Source organism: Anopheles stephensi, chromosome 2, assembly GCF_013141755.1.
Source record: "Anopheles stephensi strain Indian chromosome 2, UCI_ANSTEP_V1.0, whole genome shotgun sequence".
Taxonomy (NCBI): Eukaryota; Metazoa; Arthropoda; class Insecta; order Diptera; family Culicidae; genus Anopheles; species Anopheles stephensi.
In genome coordinates, this window is record NC_050202.1 from 61956821 (window position 1) to 61971208 (window position 14388).

The 14388-nt window shown below is 48.7% G+C and overlaps 5 protein-coding genes and 2 non-coding genes across 7 annotated transcripts; 3 read left to right on the plus strand and 4 right to left on the minus strand.

Annotated features, from left to right (window-relative positions):
- Positions 1–307: 307 nt before the first annotated feature.
- Positions 308–3477, minus strand: LOC118506595 (putative sodium-coupled neutral amino acid transporter 10). The gene is made up of 4 exons (XM_036043956.1): positions 3241–3477; positions 3059–3176; positions 2571–2973; positions 308–2497 (listed from the first exon to the last, which is right to left on the minus strand). Exons 1-4 carry the CDS (start codon positions 3325–3327, stop codon positions 529–531), a joined length of 2577 nt encoding a protein of 858 aa, XP_035899849.1. The 5' UTR covers positions 3328–3477; the 3' UTR covers positions 308–528.
- Positions 3478–3822: 345 nt separating this feature from the next.
- On the plus strand, positions 3823–10385 carry LOC118506598. Its single transcript, XM_036043964.1, has 6 exons — positions 3823–3936; positions 4002–5059; positions 5122–5916; positions 6728–7685; positions 9946–10116; positions 10195–10385. The coding sequence occupies exons 1-6, from the start codon at positions 3922–3924 to the stop codon at positions 10273–10275; spliced, it is 3078 nt and encodes a 1025-aa protein (XP_035899857.1). The 5' UTR covers positions 3823–3921; the 3' UTR covers positions 10276–10385.
- On the plus strand, positions 6197–6268 carry Trnad-guc. The gene has a single exon. It is a non-coding gene; the product is annotated as a tRNA-Asp (tRNA).
- Trnad-guc lies at positions 6579–6650 on the plus strand. Its single transcript has one exon. It is a non-coding gene; the product is annotated as a tRNA-Asp (tRNA).
- LOC118506607 (protein disulfide-isomerase A6 homolog) lies at positions 7785–9821 on the minus strand. The gene has a single exon (XM_036043974.1). The coding sequence runs from the start codon at positions 9431–9433 to the stop codon at positions 8126–8128; it is 1308 nt and encodes a 435-aa protein (XP_035899867.1). The 5' UTR covers positions 9434–9821; the 3' UTR covers positions 7785–8125.
- On the minus strand, positions 10295–12158 carry LOC118506603 (microfibrillar-associated protein 1). Its single transcript, XM_036043969.1, has 4 exons — positions 11968–12158; positions 11734–11887; positions 10893–11657; positions 10295–10808 (listed from the first exon to the last, which is right to left on the minus strand). The coding sequence occupies exons 1-4, from the start codon at positions 12035–12037 to the stop codon at positions 10373–10375; spliced, it is 1425 nt and encodes a 474-aa protein (XP_035899862.1). The 5' UTR covers positions 12038–12158; the 3' UTR covers positions 10295–10372.
- Positions 12159–12280: 122 nt separating this feature from the next.
- LOC118506602 (male-specific lethal 3 homolog) lies at positions 12281–14323 on the minus strand. The gene is made up of 4 exons (XM_036043968.1): positions 14005–14323; positions 13730–13908; positions 13478–13647; positions 12281–13419 (listed from the first exon to the last, which is right to left on the minus strand). Exons 1-4 carry the CDS (start codon positions 14110–14112, stop codon positions 12383–12385), a joined length of 1494 nt encoding a protein of 497 aa, XP_035899861.1. The 5' UTR covers positions 14113–14323; the 3' UTR covers positions 12281–12382.
- Positions 14324–14388: the final 65 nt, after the last annotated feature.

Here is a 14388-nt window from a genome sequence, read left to right on the forward strand (position 1 = left end):
GTTGTTCCGGCTGGAGCACATTAGGGCGGAGTGATTCGCCGTAGTCATCTCTTCCCCGACCTGAATGTTCATGCGACGTCTTGCAACGATGAAATCACGTGCTCAGGTGTTTCTCTGAAGTCCAGACATTCAGAGTATTGTGCCTCTCGAATAAGGTTCCGAGATGAGCTGGAGCATCCATGTGCCTTGAGCTAATTCTTCCCACTCATCCTGCCACTACCCTTGCTGAAACGATCGCATGCTCTGAAGTCATGCTCTGAAGTCAATAAGGAGATGGTTAGGATAATAGAATACAAACAGTTCAAGCTAGTCTGCAAGTAGTGGATTTCATTGAAACCAATTAGTTTATTTCACATCGCTTTCCAGTATACGATACAACAACGCCCTTCATGTGCTCCGCTAACGTCCCCAAATACACTCTTTCAAGATTCAACTATTGCTCTATAAAATACATCCAAAAAAAACAACACGATCCTGCCACTGCACCTTCCACCCTCCCACTGTATATCACTTTCAGTCTAACGAACTCTATCGAAATCCATCCTTCTCCAGCTTGGCCGGTTCGTTCGTGTTTTCGGATAGACTTTGCCCCTGCTCAACCACGCCCGGCTCTGTACGCCGCTTCGGACAGTTTTCCGGCTCACGGTCCGCATCGATCGCTTCACGCTTCAAGCGCATAGCCAGCAGATCACGCTTTCCTGCCATCGGCTCATCGGCAGCCACATTTTGCACTACCTTCGGTTCCGGCTGCTTGGTGGGTGGAATCGGTTCGGCCACTGCTTCGGCCGGCACCTCTACCGGTAACGGAGGCAAAGGAACATTCTGCTCCTTGTGCTCGCTTTCGGGCGGTGGTTGCAGTTTAGCTTGTTCCGCCTCCCCCAGTTCCCGATTCGCGCTAATACTGTTACCCTTTGCGATTTGGCTAGAATCTGCATTCTGCGGAACTCCATACTTGGGGGGTTCGGTTCGATTTTGTGACGTTTGCTTATTATCGCTCTCCGGCAGCTCTCCTACAGCCGGTGGATCTTGCTTTTCGTCCCGCTTTTCATCTGCCTTTTCCGCTCGTTTGCCGTTCCCTTCCCCTGGCTGCTCAACCGGTAACTCACCGGCTCCTGCACCTTCTACCGGTACGCCGCCGGTATCCAAATCGGGTGCCAGAACGTTATGCACTCTGTGCTCCGTTTCATTAACTGCACCACCTCTTCCCTGCATCTGTGGAATTGATTTATTGTTTCCACCGGCTTTCAGTAGCTTCACGATCGGATCGTTCGGGATGGGATCGTTCTTTGCTGCGATCGACGGTACTGGACCGTTCCCCAGTTTCTGTTCCGGTTCTTCCCGCGACCCAATGCTAGCTTTCTGGACGGATATTTTTTCCACTATCTCGTCCAACTTCTTCAGCACCAGCTGTTCCGTTTCCTTGTTCTTCTTCACCAACTCTTCCTTAATGTTTTCCACCTCGGCTTCGAGTACCTTTTTTGCGTTCTTCAGTTCACTGATTTCTTGCACTATTTTCTCCTTCTCTTCGACCGCTATCTCATGCTCTTCCTTCAGTATTGCCTCGTTATTGATCGCTGCTCGGGTGTCTTTGGGTGATGATGATTCCAATGCCGCACCGGGCTGTTGCAAATTGGAGTTTGTTTCTGATAATTTTGCACCACCGAGCGAGTTCTTTCCCGTTTCTTCCTCGTCGGTTGGGGATTTTACTGCCGATGGTGGTTGGACAGCGGCATCGTGTTGCGGTGGTTCTATCTTTGGTATGATCTTCTCCGTTACAGATTCTACCGGCAGCACGGGTGGCGGTGCCGGTGCTTGAGGATTGAGATCGTCCGCCTTTTTGTCCGGTTCGACCGGCATCGGTTTACCGATAAGTTTCTCTAGCATGGGAGGTGCAACCGTTGGCTCATACTTTCTTTCCGGGGCACGATCGATTGCCTGCAAGTTTGCGTACGTCCCCAGCACCATAATAATAAACCCAAACGCTATCATGACCTGTGCAATCTGCTTTTCGCTAATGTTTGTTTTACAAATCGTCATGTAGCATGCGGCCGGTATGATCAGACATATCGCAACGCCAATCGTCGAACCCACCAGTCCAATTACCACCTCGATCGATGGTATGAGCAAACCGAAGATGAGCGCCACTACCACGATCGCTATCGTGAGTGGACGAAACTTTGACTCCGGTATGTACATGTGCCCGTCCGACGCACGCTTGTACAGCAGCGAGTAAAGGCTCACCCGGCAAGGGAAGATCGCTAGCGGAAAGCTGAACGCGACCGAAAGCACAAATCCCATCTTGATGATGTCACTGGCAAACGATGGCGTAAAATCGACGAGAATGTTGCCAGAGAATCGGTGCCCATTAAACGCCACGTACCCGAAGAACCCTATCGCGACGTATATCATCGTACAGATGTTCGTAGACTGTCGTATGACTCGGCTCATCTTATCCAGCGATGTGGTGGGCATCGTGGCATACACTTCAAATATTTGCCTAAAAGTAAGAGGTCAAGATTGGTCGTATACAACCGATTCTGCCACCATCCATTTCCACCTCACACACTTACATCTGACAGGAAAGGGCCATGGTAAAAATGGGCATGCACTGCAGTATGCCACTCCAGTTCCACAGATCCAACCGGTCGAACCAACCGGTGTGCTGGAACTTTACGCTCGATTCTGATACCACTTTCAGCACCAGACACAGGTAGAATCCTAGCGAGGCCGTGCAAACCGACGCGAGGCTGTCCACGTTTCGAAGCATACCCAGCGGAATGATGCACACGATCGTGACCACGATCATGACCCATGTCCGAAGGCTGTCGCTCTCGTGCATGGACAGGATTTTGGCCGTGATTTGTGGCCCAAGGTCACCGACGACAACGAAATAGGCAATGCATGTGCCCAGCAGGTAACCGACGACGCATAGCTCTACCAGTAGCTTTCCACCCGATCCAAAGGCATAGAATGCTGCAAAAAAAAATGAAACGAGCGATTGATTAGCACGGGGATGTGCGAAAAAGGTGGGAGTTTCGCGTTAGCCTTTTCTTTATACCAATTTGTTCAAAGTTTTTCCTCCTCGAAATGATGGCCGATTTGACCATGTAGCTGCACACCAGCCGGGTAACATAGCTGCTGAGCAGTAGCAGCACTATTGAAAGTACAATTCCACACTGAAAGAAAAGCAGAATGAGACGCATATGCACATGCTGTTTTCCGATCACTCGGACCACTTACACGCTGAAAGCAGAAGGGCATAGACAGAATGCCCACACCGATTATACTATTTGTTAGCGTAACCGTTTGTACGGTGTTCGTTTCCATCACGTACGGTGCGCACCTTGCCGGATCATTCTTATTGGCAAACAGGGCCTACACTACTTTCTTCTATGCACGCAATTCTTTACACAATTGTTTCCGCCACAAGTTTGTTTTGCGTACGCGGCGTTTTGCAGGGATGTACGTGTTTGTTTTGAAAACACAATTTGCAAATGTCAGACGACGCACAAGGTACATATAAATGACGTGTGCCCGTCCGATGCATACAATATTTTGCACCGAGCCACCCTGTACTGTGTAGACTTCAGATATACCACAATTAATACAATTAGAAGTGTTTTTTAGTATTTAAAGCATTAGCTAAAAAGAATATAATGCTTTCACGTAATATAATATCAAACAACAGTGGCAAAGAAATAAGCTTTCAATGGGTTCAATCTGCTGATAACGGCAGTTTTGAATTGTTGCTCCAAAATGGCTGTTGCAACGGTTTTTCACGATTGTTCTGAGTTTTCTGAGAAAGAAGTTCAGTCGCTGTGGCGCACGCAGTCTAGTTGTGTCTTGAAAAGTCGATACTAGTGCCTGTGCGTTTGTAGTGGAAATTTAGACCTTTGTCTGTGCATTTTGGGCGATTTAACAATGCGCATCACTGGGGTAATACGAAATTGAAGACATTTCATGAGCTAAATTAACCATTATCCTGTTATTCTCCGCTCCAGATAACCTACCCCACCGAAGATGGTACGCTCCGTACGATACTAGTACAATCATCGATCAGTTTGCTAGATAGTGCCGTGCGTGAAATCCTGCCCTGGTTCTTTAACCATGCAGGACCGTTGTGTGGCGTCCTGGCGGAGAGTTCCGTGGCCGTAAGGCTGCAAACAAAAACCGATCCGTTCCGGTACTTGCGCGATTCCAAGTGTCCACCGTTCGATGGCAAGGGATTTACCTTGCAGCGCAATGTCCGGCACGGTGGGTTGGTGCGCATCGATGACGGGCTTAAAATTTCCATCGAGGACTTTAACCGGCTGTGTCCGGGTCTTTTCTACGGTACGGCCAAGTATCCCAGCCTGAACATTTTGCTCTCGCTACGCCGCTTCCGGAAGTACGTCGTGTGTTCCACGAAACTTTGGAGCATCATGTACGAATGTTTGCTCTGTCGGCAGTTTAACGAACGGCAGCAAACAGACGGTGACTTTAAGCTTGAAATGCGACATCATTTCCAAGCGATGCAGCCGCAACAAGACTTCCGGCCAGAGATTGCCGAATTGCAGGAGCGCATCGAACTGTCGAATCAATATTCCAAGCTGAAGAACTCTTTACAGCAGATGCTGGCTCAGGTTCACTCGGAGCAAGTGCAACGGTACCAACTTGATTTGAAACAGCTGAAGCTGATGCTAAGGGAGGCTGGAATTGCAAAGGCACAGCTGTTGGCTACCAGCACCATTCGTGATCTGGACGTAACCATGCATATGGATCGGGAAGTTGCAGCCGCCAGCGTGCTGATACGGAAAGGTGAGCTTGAAAACTTGCTGGCTTTTTGTCAAGCAGAGCTACATCAGGCGCAGGAGTCCCTGGAAGTGCGAACCGGGCTGGACGCTACTGCAGCGGAATTGAAGGCAAACATCGTCGAGATTGAGAATATTGTAAAGGAAGTAAATTCCATCGCTTTTATGGAGTCAGAGGTCGAGAATGCACGGTGCTCGATCGAAAACAATCAATCGTTGATGATGCTCCTAAAGATAAACAACGAATACGAGAGAAAGATCTACATAAGGTAAGCGGATTTAACGCTTCTCCACGCTTCAAGATCATCCATATTTTTTCTATTCGTTTCAGCAATCTTCAAATGCACAAACAATCCATGAAAATGGCCATTCGCACTGCTGTAGAAGATGTAAAGCGCGAAAAAGGCAGATTTTCTAACACAGTCGATCAAATGCACAAGCTCAAAACTATGTGCACCGTGGCGACCGCTAATGACGATTCCCATTGCGATGCGGTAATTGATCAGCTGCAGAACACCGTGCTGGAGATTGCAGAAACTGCGACCGTAATTACTTCACTCGAGAAGGAAATAAGCAATCTTCAGCAACAAATCTGGCGCAGCTATCTGGAAGAAATTCCTTCCATTCGCTTCACCGAACTGCTGATCATCGCTGCGGTAAAGATGGCCGTAGAAATGTCCGACGCAACGGTGAAGGAAGATTTTCTAGGGTTCGTGTACGATCGTGCACTAGACACCGGCATCAGAGCCAAATGGAACGATGGACTTTCCTGTTCGGCAATATTCCGCTCGGAACGTAGTATGGCGCACGTGAAGCAACTGATCCACCGGGAGCGTCTAATCTCTGAAAACGAAAGCTTTCCATACTTTGTGCTGGAAACACGTTTTCGCACCAGTCTGAACAATTTCCTACGCCGAACTGTCCCAGAAAAAGGTGGTGGTAGCGGCAACTATGAAGAGATGGTAGAAAAAGTGAACATGGTCGTAGAACGGCTGGTAACGCGAATGCGGACAGACAGGAAGTTGAATGAAACACGTGAATGTTTAGAAAATCTGATTGCCGGCAAGGACGTTCTACTCGCCGATCTGGATGGATTGCGCAATGGCTGCTGCGGTCAGTGGCCCAGGTAAGTGAAAACCTGAAAAAGCAGTCTTCCTTTCGCTAATCACCTTATTAATATCTAACATGCAAATTCCATGGGTTTGAAATTTAAAGTAATGATTTTTTTATATCATTTTAACATCAGTTTATTTTACATCGCTTTTACCTTTTAATAGTTAACTTTTTCTCTCCCTCAACGAGCAATGCACCTTCAGTCTACACCCCACCCCAATTATTTTCATCGTGAAAACATGAATGTATAGGGGGAAGTTTCAAAAAGTGCGTGTAAGCAGGAAAATATCATATCCTCGATAGTATAGTGGTCAGTATCCCCGCCTGTCACGCGGGAGACCGGGGTTCGATTCCCCGTCGGGGAGGAAGAAACCTTTTTTTTATTTCTACATTTTTCCTCAATTTTCTTTTGTATGTATATGCTTTACAATACAGCCATACCAATCACTTTTATTCTATTCCTTTTGTTGTTAAAAGCACATGCATATGTTGCGCTCTTGTGTGTTAAAAAAATGTTAATATTCGATTCAATATTCTTTTACCTTTTTATTGCATTTTAATTTAAATTTGCTCACTATGTGAAGCGCTATTAACCTTAGCTAAGAAATTGTCAACGGTGTAGTTCAGTGACAGGCCGGTTGTTTATATAATGCTCTGAAGGTCGGGAAATACAAGTCCTCGATAGTATAGTGGTCAGTATCCCCGCCTGTCACGCGGGAGACCGGGGTTCGATTCCCCGTCGGGGAGGGAAGAAATATTTTTTTTTTCTTAAAATAACAAAATGTGCAGAGATTTCCTTCTACAATATACATTTTGTTTTGCAGAATAAACTTTCAAGACCTTCCAGACCGGGTGGATCGCTTTATAGCGGCTAAAAATCACCAAATACGACGTCAGGCACGTTACGATTCGCTGGAGAAATTGATAGCTCAAATCGAAAATAACGCTGTCCCCTTGCCGAACGAGCAACAGCTGAAAGAGCAGGAAACACGCTTTCGAGAAACACTCGAAACCCTTCTTCAAACGGTGGCTCAGCACAAGCGATCTTACTACAACGGTTTAAAGCAGCTAGCTACGACATGTGACACGGTACAATTTGCATTGGAACGCTTCTTCCTTGAAGATGGTTGCTCGATGGAAGAAGGCTTATCGTCTGCCAGCTACCAAAAACTGATTGACTGTTGGACGAATTGTAGTGATTCAATTGGCCGCACCGTTAGAACCATTGAACAAATGGCTCAAAATTTACAGCCCACCGAATCGGAACCTTCAGCCGAGCTGGATGAGCTAATGAAGCAGATTCAATCGCTCGATTTGCGCGAAAAATCTCTTGCCACTCGTATCGGCAGCACAGAAAACATGCTCGAGAATTATCGCCGGGAAAACGGTTGCACGCCGGAGAACAATACGTTGAGCCACTTTACCCTACCACGCCAGCGATCGCTACAAGATGCGAGCAGAATGATGGAAAAAATTGTGATTACCCAGCAGCAACTGCAGCAACTACCACCCGGATGCAGCAATGTCCGGATGAACCACTTTAAGACGAAACTAAAGTACCTCACGCTTCTCGACCGGGAACGATCGGAAGCGAGGGATATGTGCTTTAACAATCTTATCCTGCCCATCATCGACAAGCTGCACGTGCAGAAGCTGCGCCGGATGTGTCAGCTGGTGTCGTCCGTGTCGGAGGATTTGCCGGATCTGGGTGGAACCGTAAAGGTGTCCTTCGCGTACGCGACACCCGGTCCGGAAATCGGCGAACCCCACGGTTACTCTCTGGTAAGTTTAATTTCGAGTATGCATCCAAGTAAACGTATCCTACTAATGCCTAGCAACCGGAACAAGATGATGAGGAATGAAGTTCAAAACCCTTAGAAGCGTATTTTCCTATCAGTTCTTTATTAGCGATTTTACTTAACCGTTCTTGCCGCGGCACTGTACACAGTGAAAATTATACACCTTTTTTCCGGAAAAAGGATCCGATTCCTGGGAGTGTGTTGGAAATTATTCATCGTGTGGAGGTGTGCTTTAAATGCAAATGACTGTTACGTTGTGTGTGTGTGTATTGACAACTCCACCGGCTTTCTTCTATAGTCTTACGAACTAAAGCACACGAAGCGCTTCCATGGGAAGATATCGCGAGATCCGGGAGGGAGGGGAGGACACAATCCTCCCCCCCACCCGTTTGCTCTGGCAGTCCTTTGAAACACCCTATCATCTTACAACTCATCCTTCTCGTCCAAATCCACATCGGACAGGTCGATATCTTCCTCCTCGGGCAACTGTCCGTCCTTACCGTCCCACGGTTCCACGGTGTAAATCTTTGGCAGCTCGGCCCCCTTCACCGGTGCCGTATGACCACGGCCGAACGAAAGATCCCGCAAAAATTCGTTTATGCCATCCTTCGAGAAGGAGCCGCGCAGCAGCGAGTACTTCATCTTCTTCAGATTTACCACTGCCATGGCCGGATACCCGAAACCGCCGATGTCGAGCGTCGATTCTAGCTCGAGCTGTGCGCCACCCTCCGTCCACAGCCAGCCCCACTGCTTCTTCTTGTACTTGTCGCCCATCGTCTGCAGGATCTCCAGGTACCGGTTCCGGCATTCGGCATTACAGTCGAGAATGTGGGGCAGCACGGAAACGACGCACAGTGGCTTCTTTTCGCACGTATCCCGCGCGACCTGCTCCGACGTGAGCTGCACAATTTCCGGGCTCGGGATGTCCTCCGTGTACTTGTCCATCGCCCAGTTCACGATGTCGGACGAGGTGCGACCACCGTTGTAATCTTCGGCCCCGTTGCGATCCTTCGTACCGGCCGGGAAGTATTTGATCGTCGGGAAACCTTGCACGCCGTACTCGGACATCTTTTGCTGGTGGACGGTAGCGTCCAGTGCGCCCAGCTTCACCTTGCCCTTCAGCTCGGTGGCGGCCTTGGCCCAGTGCGGTGCCAAGTTTTTGCAGTGACCGCACCACGGTGCAAAGAATTCCACCAGCCACGGTTCCTCGCTCTGCAGCACCAGCTTATCGAAGTTCGCGTCGGTGAGCTCGATAACGTCATCCTTGGATCCACTGCTGCCGCCCTCATTTCCACCACCACCACCGAGAACGTTCTTGATCTTTTTCTTTGCCTCGGCCAGTGCTGCTTCCGCGATGTCCTTGGCCGTGCGCTGCCCATTGTAATCGACGGGGGATCGCTTGTTTGCACCGAAGATCTTGATGGTGGGATAGCCACGGACGCCGTGCTGTCCGCAGAGACCCTGCTCCTCCTCACAGTTGATGCCACCGACCTTGATCACGCCCTTCAGCGCGGTGGCCGCCTTCTTGTATTCCGGCACCAGATTGCGGCAGTGGCCACAGAATGGAGCGTAAAACTCGACCACCCACACTTCGTCGCTTTTCACCACGGTCCGGTCAAAGTTGGCGGTCGTCAGTGCCACGACATCATCGGATGAGGAGTACAGTGCCTGGGTGCTGCCCACGATGGCGAAGCAAATCGCCAACCAGGCCCCTACTGTCCGCCGAATCATCCTTCACACAAATGGATGGATGGGGTGTGATGGGTGTTGTTTTGTGTTGGCCACGTAGCGTCGTTACTCCAGAGCAATGTCGAACGGGTCCGCTATCTGCCCCTGTCGGTATAGTAGTACCCACCGAAGCACCGGTCGGACTGTGATTAACTCGCAGCAGAGGCTGTGTTGCACTGAACTTTATGCGCTGTGTGATGTCTCTGTCCCCGTGTGGCGGAATATTGCTATTGCACCCACCATAAACAAAAAGCGAACCTTTGGAAAAAGCCGCTACTTTAGGATCTTTATATGCACACGCACACACACACAGTTGTACCGGTGGCAGTGGAAATGATTTGGTGGCCAGCGATTGGCCAAGAAGCTATCCGCTCGATGCAAGTATAAACGCAAAGTGCTGATGGGAAATCAAGGTCTATAGAGAATTTCGGTTTCGGATCTTTCGGTAGCAATGGCAGGGGTTTCCAATATTAATTTTAATGCTTATAAAAATTGTATTATTTTTATCCACACAGCCATCATTCAGCCTGCATCGAATAAAAGCCATAAACGCACAAGTCTTCGATGACGACAATCTAGAGGTATCGATAAATGAGACACAGCGGCATCTTGTCTACCTTATCTTGTTCCTCAGCTTCCTGTACTGCGACGGATGTAAGCTCGTCATGTTGGACAAAGCATGTGAGGTAAACGATGGTCCCAATTTTGTAGCATTAATATACGATCATTGATGATCTTTTTACATCTCCCCTTCCCGTTTGCAGCAATTATTCGACAATGGAATCGTCAGCTTGTTCTACGTGCTGGAAAAACATTTCCCAACGATGCAGTTCATCTTTCTTTGAGGTAACAAGCATGTAGCTCTTCTACTTATTACAATTATCATACTCATTTATTTCATACTTATTATGTTACGGCAAACCACATTACTCTAATAAACCTCTAAGCATCGCGCTTTTTGCGATAAAGCGAAGGTTTGTCGAACACTTGCTTCATACCACCGGCACGCTCCGAATGGAAGATGGTACTGTTGGCCGTGTCCGCTACCCACGGCGAATCGAACTTGGTCGTGTCCTGGTCGACCAGATGCGTGTACTTGGTGCGGCCACACCGGCCAAAGTTTTTCACCTGCATCACCTTCGGCAGGATCGTCTTGTCGAAGTGATCCTCGAGCGTCGGCGCCGAGAAGTCCTGCTTGTACACGTCGTCCTCCTGGTCGAGGTAGAACGCACCGCGATGGTAGTACTTCTGCAGGAACTTGTACTTGCCCTTCACGTTTTTGTTCGTGACCTGTTTCGGGTTGTTGCGCAGCTCCTGCCGGCGTTCCTCTTCCGTCATGTTGCGCAGCCGTTCGATTTCCTGCTTTTCTTTCTCGACCCTAAAGAAGATGGGAAAGAGTGTTTCGGCACGATTAGTTTTCTGTCGCTCTTTCCCGACCATAAACCTTCTACAAAATACTTACTGTTCCTTTTCTTCGCGGTCTCGCTTGATGCGTTTCAATTCGCGCAGCTTCCACGCTTCGTACTCTACCTCGTCGTTTTCGTCGTCCGTGTTCACGTCGTTCAGCGATGGTTCGTTCTCGACCTTCGTCTTTTCCAGCTCCTTCTTGATGCTGTCCTCCACCAGCCGGAGCGTCTGTTTCCGCCGCTCTTTGGCCATCTTTTTCGCCTCGTAGTCGAGCTGCTTCTGGCGGTTTGCTTCGCGCTCCTTTTCGATGATTGTCGTACGATCCTTTTTGCGTACGAACAGTGGCTTTAGACGGGGTTCGTTTTCCTCGTCGCTTTCCGTTTCCTCCTCGTACTCGGAGCTTTCCGATTCTTCCGAATCGGACATCCCTTCTTCCTCCTGCTTCTGCAGCAGTTCCTCTTCTTCGCGTTGCTTTTGCTGAAGCATTTTTGCTTTCAGCAGATTGCGCCGCCGTTCGATCTCCGTATCGCTCAGTTCGGCCTCCGATTCCGACTCCGAACCGAGGGAAATACGCCTCCGCCGGGATGAGGCGTTTGTCTGCTCCCGTTCATCATCGTCACTGTACCGGCGGCGGTCGTTCTCGGCACCATCACCGTCACTGTGCTCATTGTCATCGTCCGATTCTACCAGCTCGGGTTCGTGTATTACCCGGTGTCTTTCTTTGCGTTCCCGCTCAAGATCGTCCTGAGTTTCGGCACGAACCGCCTGCAAGCGACGGATTCGCGGATCGTCCACATCCTCCGGTAGATCATTATCGTCACTGGGTCCGAAAAAGAAGACCAATTTCATTAACTTCCAAACCGCTCGGCAATCCATACTCAACTCTGTTTACTTACGAATCTTCTCGCTGCTGCTGTTCCTCGTTCGCCCGACGATGTTCCAAGAAATCGTCATCCTCCGACTCCTCATCACTGCTTGCGTATTGTGCATACTCTGGCCTCTTTCCCGACACATAACGATGCACTTTTACCTTCTGCATAGATATTTCACCTACAAAGATGCAAAACATATAACATCCCGCCGAACAGAGGCGTCTCCTGCCTTCGATCTTGGCTGCAATTTAAACGAACCTTTTGTGTTTTTGACTGGAACCGCTCCAGCGGTACTTTGAATACCGTATTGTGTTGTTGGTGGACTCATGTTTAGTCCGTTTTACAATTCCTTCCACAGAATAAAATGAACAAACTGCCGCACTTCGAACGATGCTGCTTGTTGCGAAGTATTTTCAGCAAATCGTAAACAATGTCCTAAACAAACCTGACGTTTGCGACGTCAAACTGCGTTCAAGGTTGTTAAAGCCATGATATTCTTTTCTCACAAGATGTGCACATATAAGATGTTTTGGTAACGACTCAAAATTCGAAATTAAATATTGCAAAGTACTTAAATATTAATATGTTAAGTCTTGTTTATTCGATTTGATCCATTGGTACAGTTACCCTCTCATAAACTTTTCCGCAAAAGCATCACGGCCCCCGGGCACAATCACACACCACCTTCACTGTCTCTAAGGCTGAAGTAAAACTGTTTCCCAAACCATTCCTCGTGTTCCTCGATAAATTCGGCAAAGATGTCCAAGAACTTGAGCAGGAGCTTTAGCTTCTCATCGGCCATTGCTGTTGCGGACAGGAATTCGGGTAGCTTTACAATGAGCCGTGCCAGATGAACTGCGCCGTAGATCATGGACGGTTCGGCCGGTGCGTTCGATGGTAGAATGCGCCATCGAAACACATCGTCCAGCACTTCTTTGGCTTCCCGTGAGATGGTCATGTTCTGTGGAATGACGGAGCGCAGTATGTTGAGACTCGACCCGAATGGCGACAGATTGCCGATACAATCTGTCGACGCAACGCTCGGTTGAATGTGGTGTCCCGGTTGGTACTGCAGTGCCCCAAAATCCAGCACAAACTCGTTCTCTTCGTTTTTGTGCGAGCGTAACCGTCGTCGCCTCCGTTCCTCGGCCGATGCGGCCGATGTCGACTGGTCGGAATGTTCGCTCAGCGGCTGATGCACATCTACCGTAGGTGATTCGAGCCGTACGGTCAACATGTCCAGCGATAGATCCTGCGATGCTATGTAGGTAAAGTTGCGCAGATTCTCCTCGGAAAGAACGATCTGGGCTTGCGCTTTTTCCTGCGGGTACAGCAGATAGTCCTGAAGCGTAAAGTCGAAGTATACGCGCAATCCATCTGCCACTTCTTTGCACAATTCTACGTTCGTACGAATCTGCTCGTAGTCGCGTATTTTGTGTTCGCTGCGTAAGGCAGAGCTGTTGCGTCGCCGGGACTTTGTTTGCTCCTGATGACCACACTCAAACAGCTGGCGGATGGTGTAGTAGCGGACAAAGTCTTCCAATATCGTTACCACCGGCAGCTTGACCGGCAGTTCCACCAGCATGCCCTCGGACACGATTAGGTGGTGGTCGAGGTCTAGATGTTTGCGAAATTTGTTGCCGGCCTGAAGGTAAACCTTTTCTTCCTCATGTGAGCTCTCAACAGAGCTGCTGTAGTATTCGTCCATATCTAAAGTGCAAGTATAAATTAGTATTACCGAACCACATAGTAGGCCGAACAATCTTACCATCAATGTTGTATTCATTTTCGTCCCTACTAAATCCATTACTGCACGAGCTTCCATCTTCCGACGACGGATTAATCGGATGGGACTTTGCACTCGTTAAGCTTTCGATGCGATCGGTTAAACTTTTGGCGCGCTGTTTTTTCCGCTCCTTGCGATACAAATATCCACCTCTGTGCAGAATTGATGTGTGTAAACAAACAAAACGCTACTTTAAACGTTCACGCCAAGCGCCATGCCTCATCATTCACTTACTGGTAGAGCTGAGACTTTTCCGCCAAATCCTTCTGTAGCTGTCGATTCTCTTCCGTGTCCTTTAGGATGAAATCCTCACTCACTTTCCGATCCCAGGATGAGTTCCAGCCCTGGAAGTGTATCAGGTATTCTACGATACGCCGGCCCCGCTTGTCTTTACCTTCGGACACTTCCAGCACCTAGCGAGAGCATCGAGTCAACGTACAACAAAGCATTAGCACTAGATTTCTCGTACAAAAGTCACCCAAAAGCTGTTTTGCGGTAAGTTTTGTTACCTTTGAATCGTACAGGACCTTCGCTTTGGTTGGATCCGGCTCGTAGCACAGCACCTTTTCGCCATCGCAAAATTTGTACTTCGTGTTATGGCCACGGGTAGAAACCATGCCGGGCGAATCAATTTTGAGGCCGGTTCTGAGTTTGTGTGCCAAATGGAAACCGCTGCACGCGTAAATTGCCGAATAATTGCGGAAAAAAGTGCGGTGTGGTGCAGCTGCTGCGTCGTTCTTCAGTTGCCGACGAATGTCACACTTTGTCGGTAAACAAATGAATGGCCTTGAACGCGTGCGTGCGTGCGTGTGCTAGCTGTCAAAACATGCTGCGCAATCGTTTGACGTTTGGATGCGGGGACTTTTCAAAAAATCCGTTACAGAAAGGATGAT

What these genes read in the sequence shown, in the direction of transcription:
- LOC118506598 (XM_036043964.1), top strand. An exon ending in TGCTGCGGTCAGTGGCCCAG is followed by an intron (nt 5,917 to 6,727) that starts GTAAGTGAAAAC and finishes TTTGTTTTGCAG; the next exon opens with AATAAACTTTCAAGACCTTC. An exon ending in AACCCCACGGTTACTCTCTG is followed by an intron (nt 7,686 to 9,945) that starts GTAAGTTTAATT and finishes TTATCCACACAG; the next exon opens with CCATCATTCAGCCTGCATCG.
- LOC118506603 (XM_036043969.1), bottom strand. Translation starts at nt 12,037, where the DNA reads ATGAGTCCACCAACAACACAATACGGTATTCAAAGTACCGCTGGAGCG. An exon ending in CAGCAGCAGCGAGAAGATTC is followed by an intron (nt 11,658 to 11,733) that starts GTAAGTAAACAG and finishes TTTCGGACCCAG; the next exon opens with TGACGATAATGATCTACCGG. An exon ending in GACCGCGAAGAAAAGGAACA is followed by an intron (nt 10,809 to 10,892) that starts GTAAGTATTTTG and finishes CATCTTCTTTAG; the next exon opens with GGTCGAGAAAGAAAAGCAGG.
- LOC118506602 (XM_036043968.1), bottom strand. Translation starts at nt 14,112, where the DNA reads ATGGTTTCTACCCGTGGCCATAACACGAAGTACAAATTTTGCGATGGC. An exon ending in AGGTCCTGTACGATTCAAAG is followed by an intron (nt 13,909 to 14,004) that starts GTAACAAAACTT and finishes TGCTCTCGCTAG; the next exon opens with GTGCTGGAAGTGTCCGAAGG. An exon ending in AAATGAATACAACATTGATG is followed by an intron (nt 13,420 to 13,477) that starts GTAAGATTGTTC and finishes CTTGCACTTTAG; the next exon opens with ATATGGACGAATACTACAGC.
- LOC118506607 (XM_036043974.1), bottom strand. Translation starts at nt 9,433, where the DNA reads ATGATTCGGCGGACAGTAGGGGCCTGGTTGGCGATTTGCTTCGCCATC.
- LOC118506595 (XM_036043956.1), bottom strand. Translation starts at nt 3,327, where the DNA reads ATGGAAACGAACACCGTACAAACGGTTACGCTAACAAATAGTATAATC. An exon ending in TGCCCTTCTGCTTTCAGCGT is followed by an intron (nt 3,177 to 3,240) that starts GTAAGTGGTCCG and finishes CTTTTCTTTCAG; the next exon opens with TGTGGAATTGTACTTTCAAT. An exon ending in GAAAAACTTTGAACAAATTG is followed by an intron (nt 2,974 to 3,058) that starts GTATAAAGAAAA and finishes TTTTTTTTGCAG; the next exon opens with CATTCTATGCCTTTGGATCG.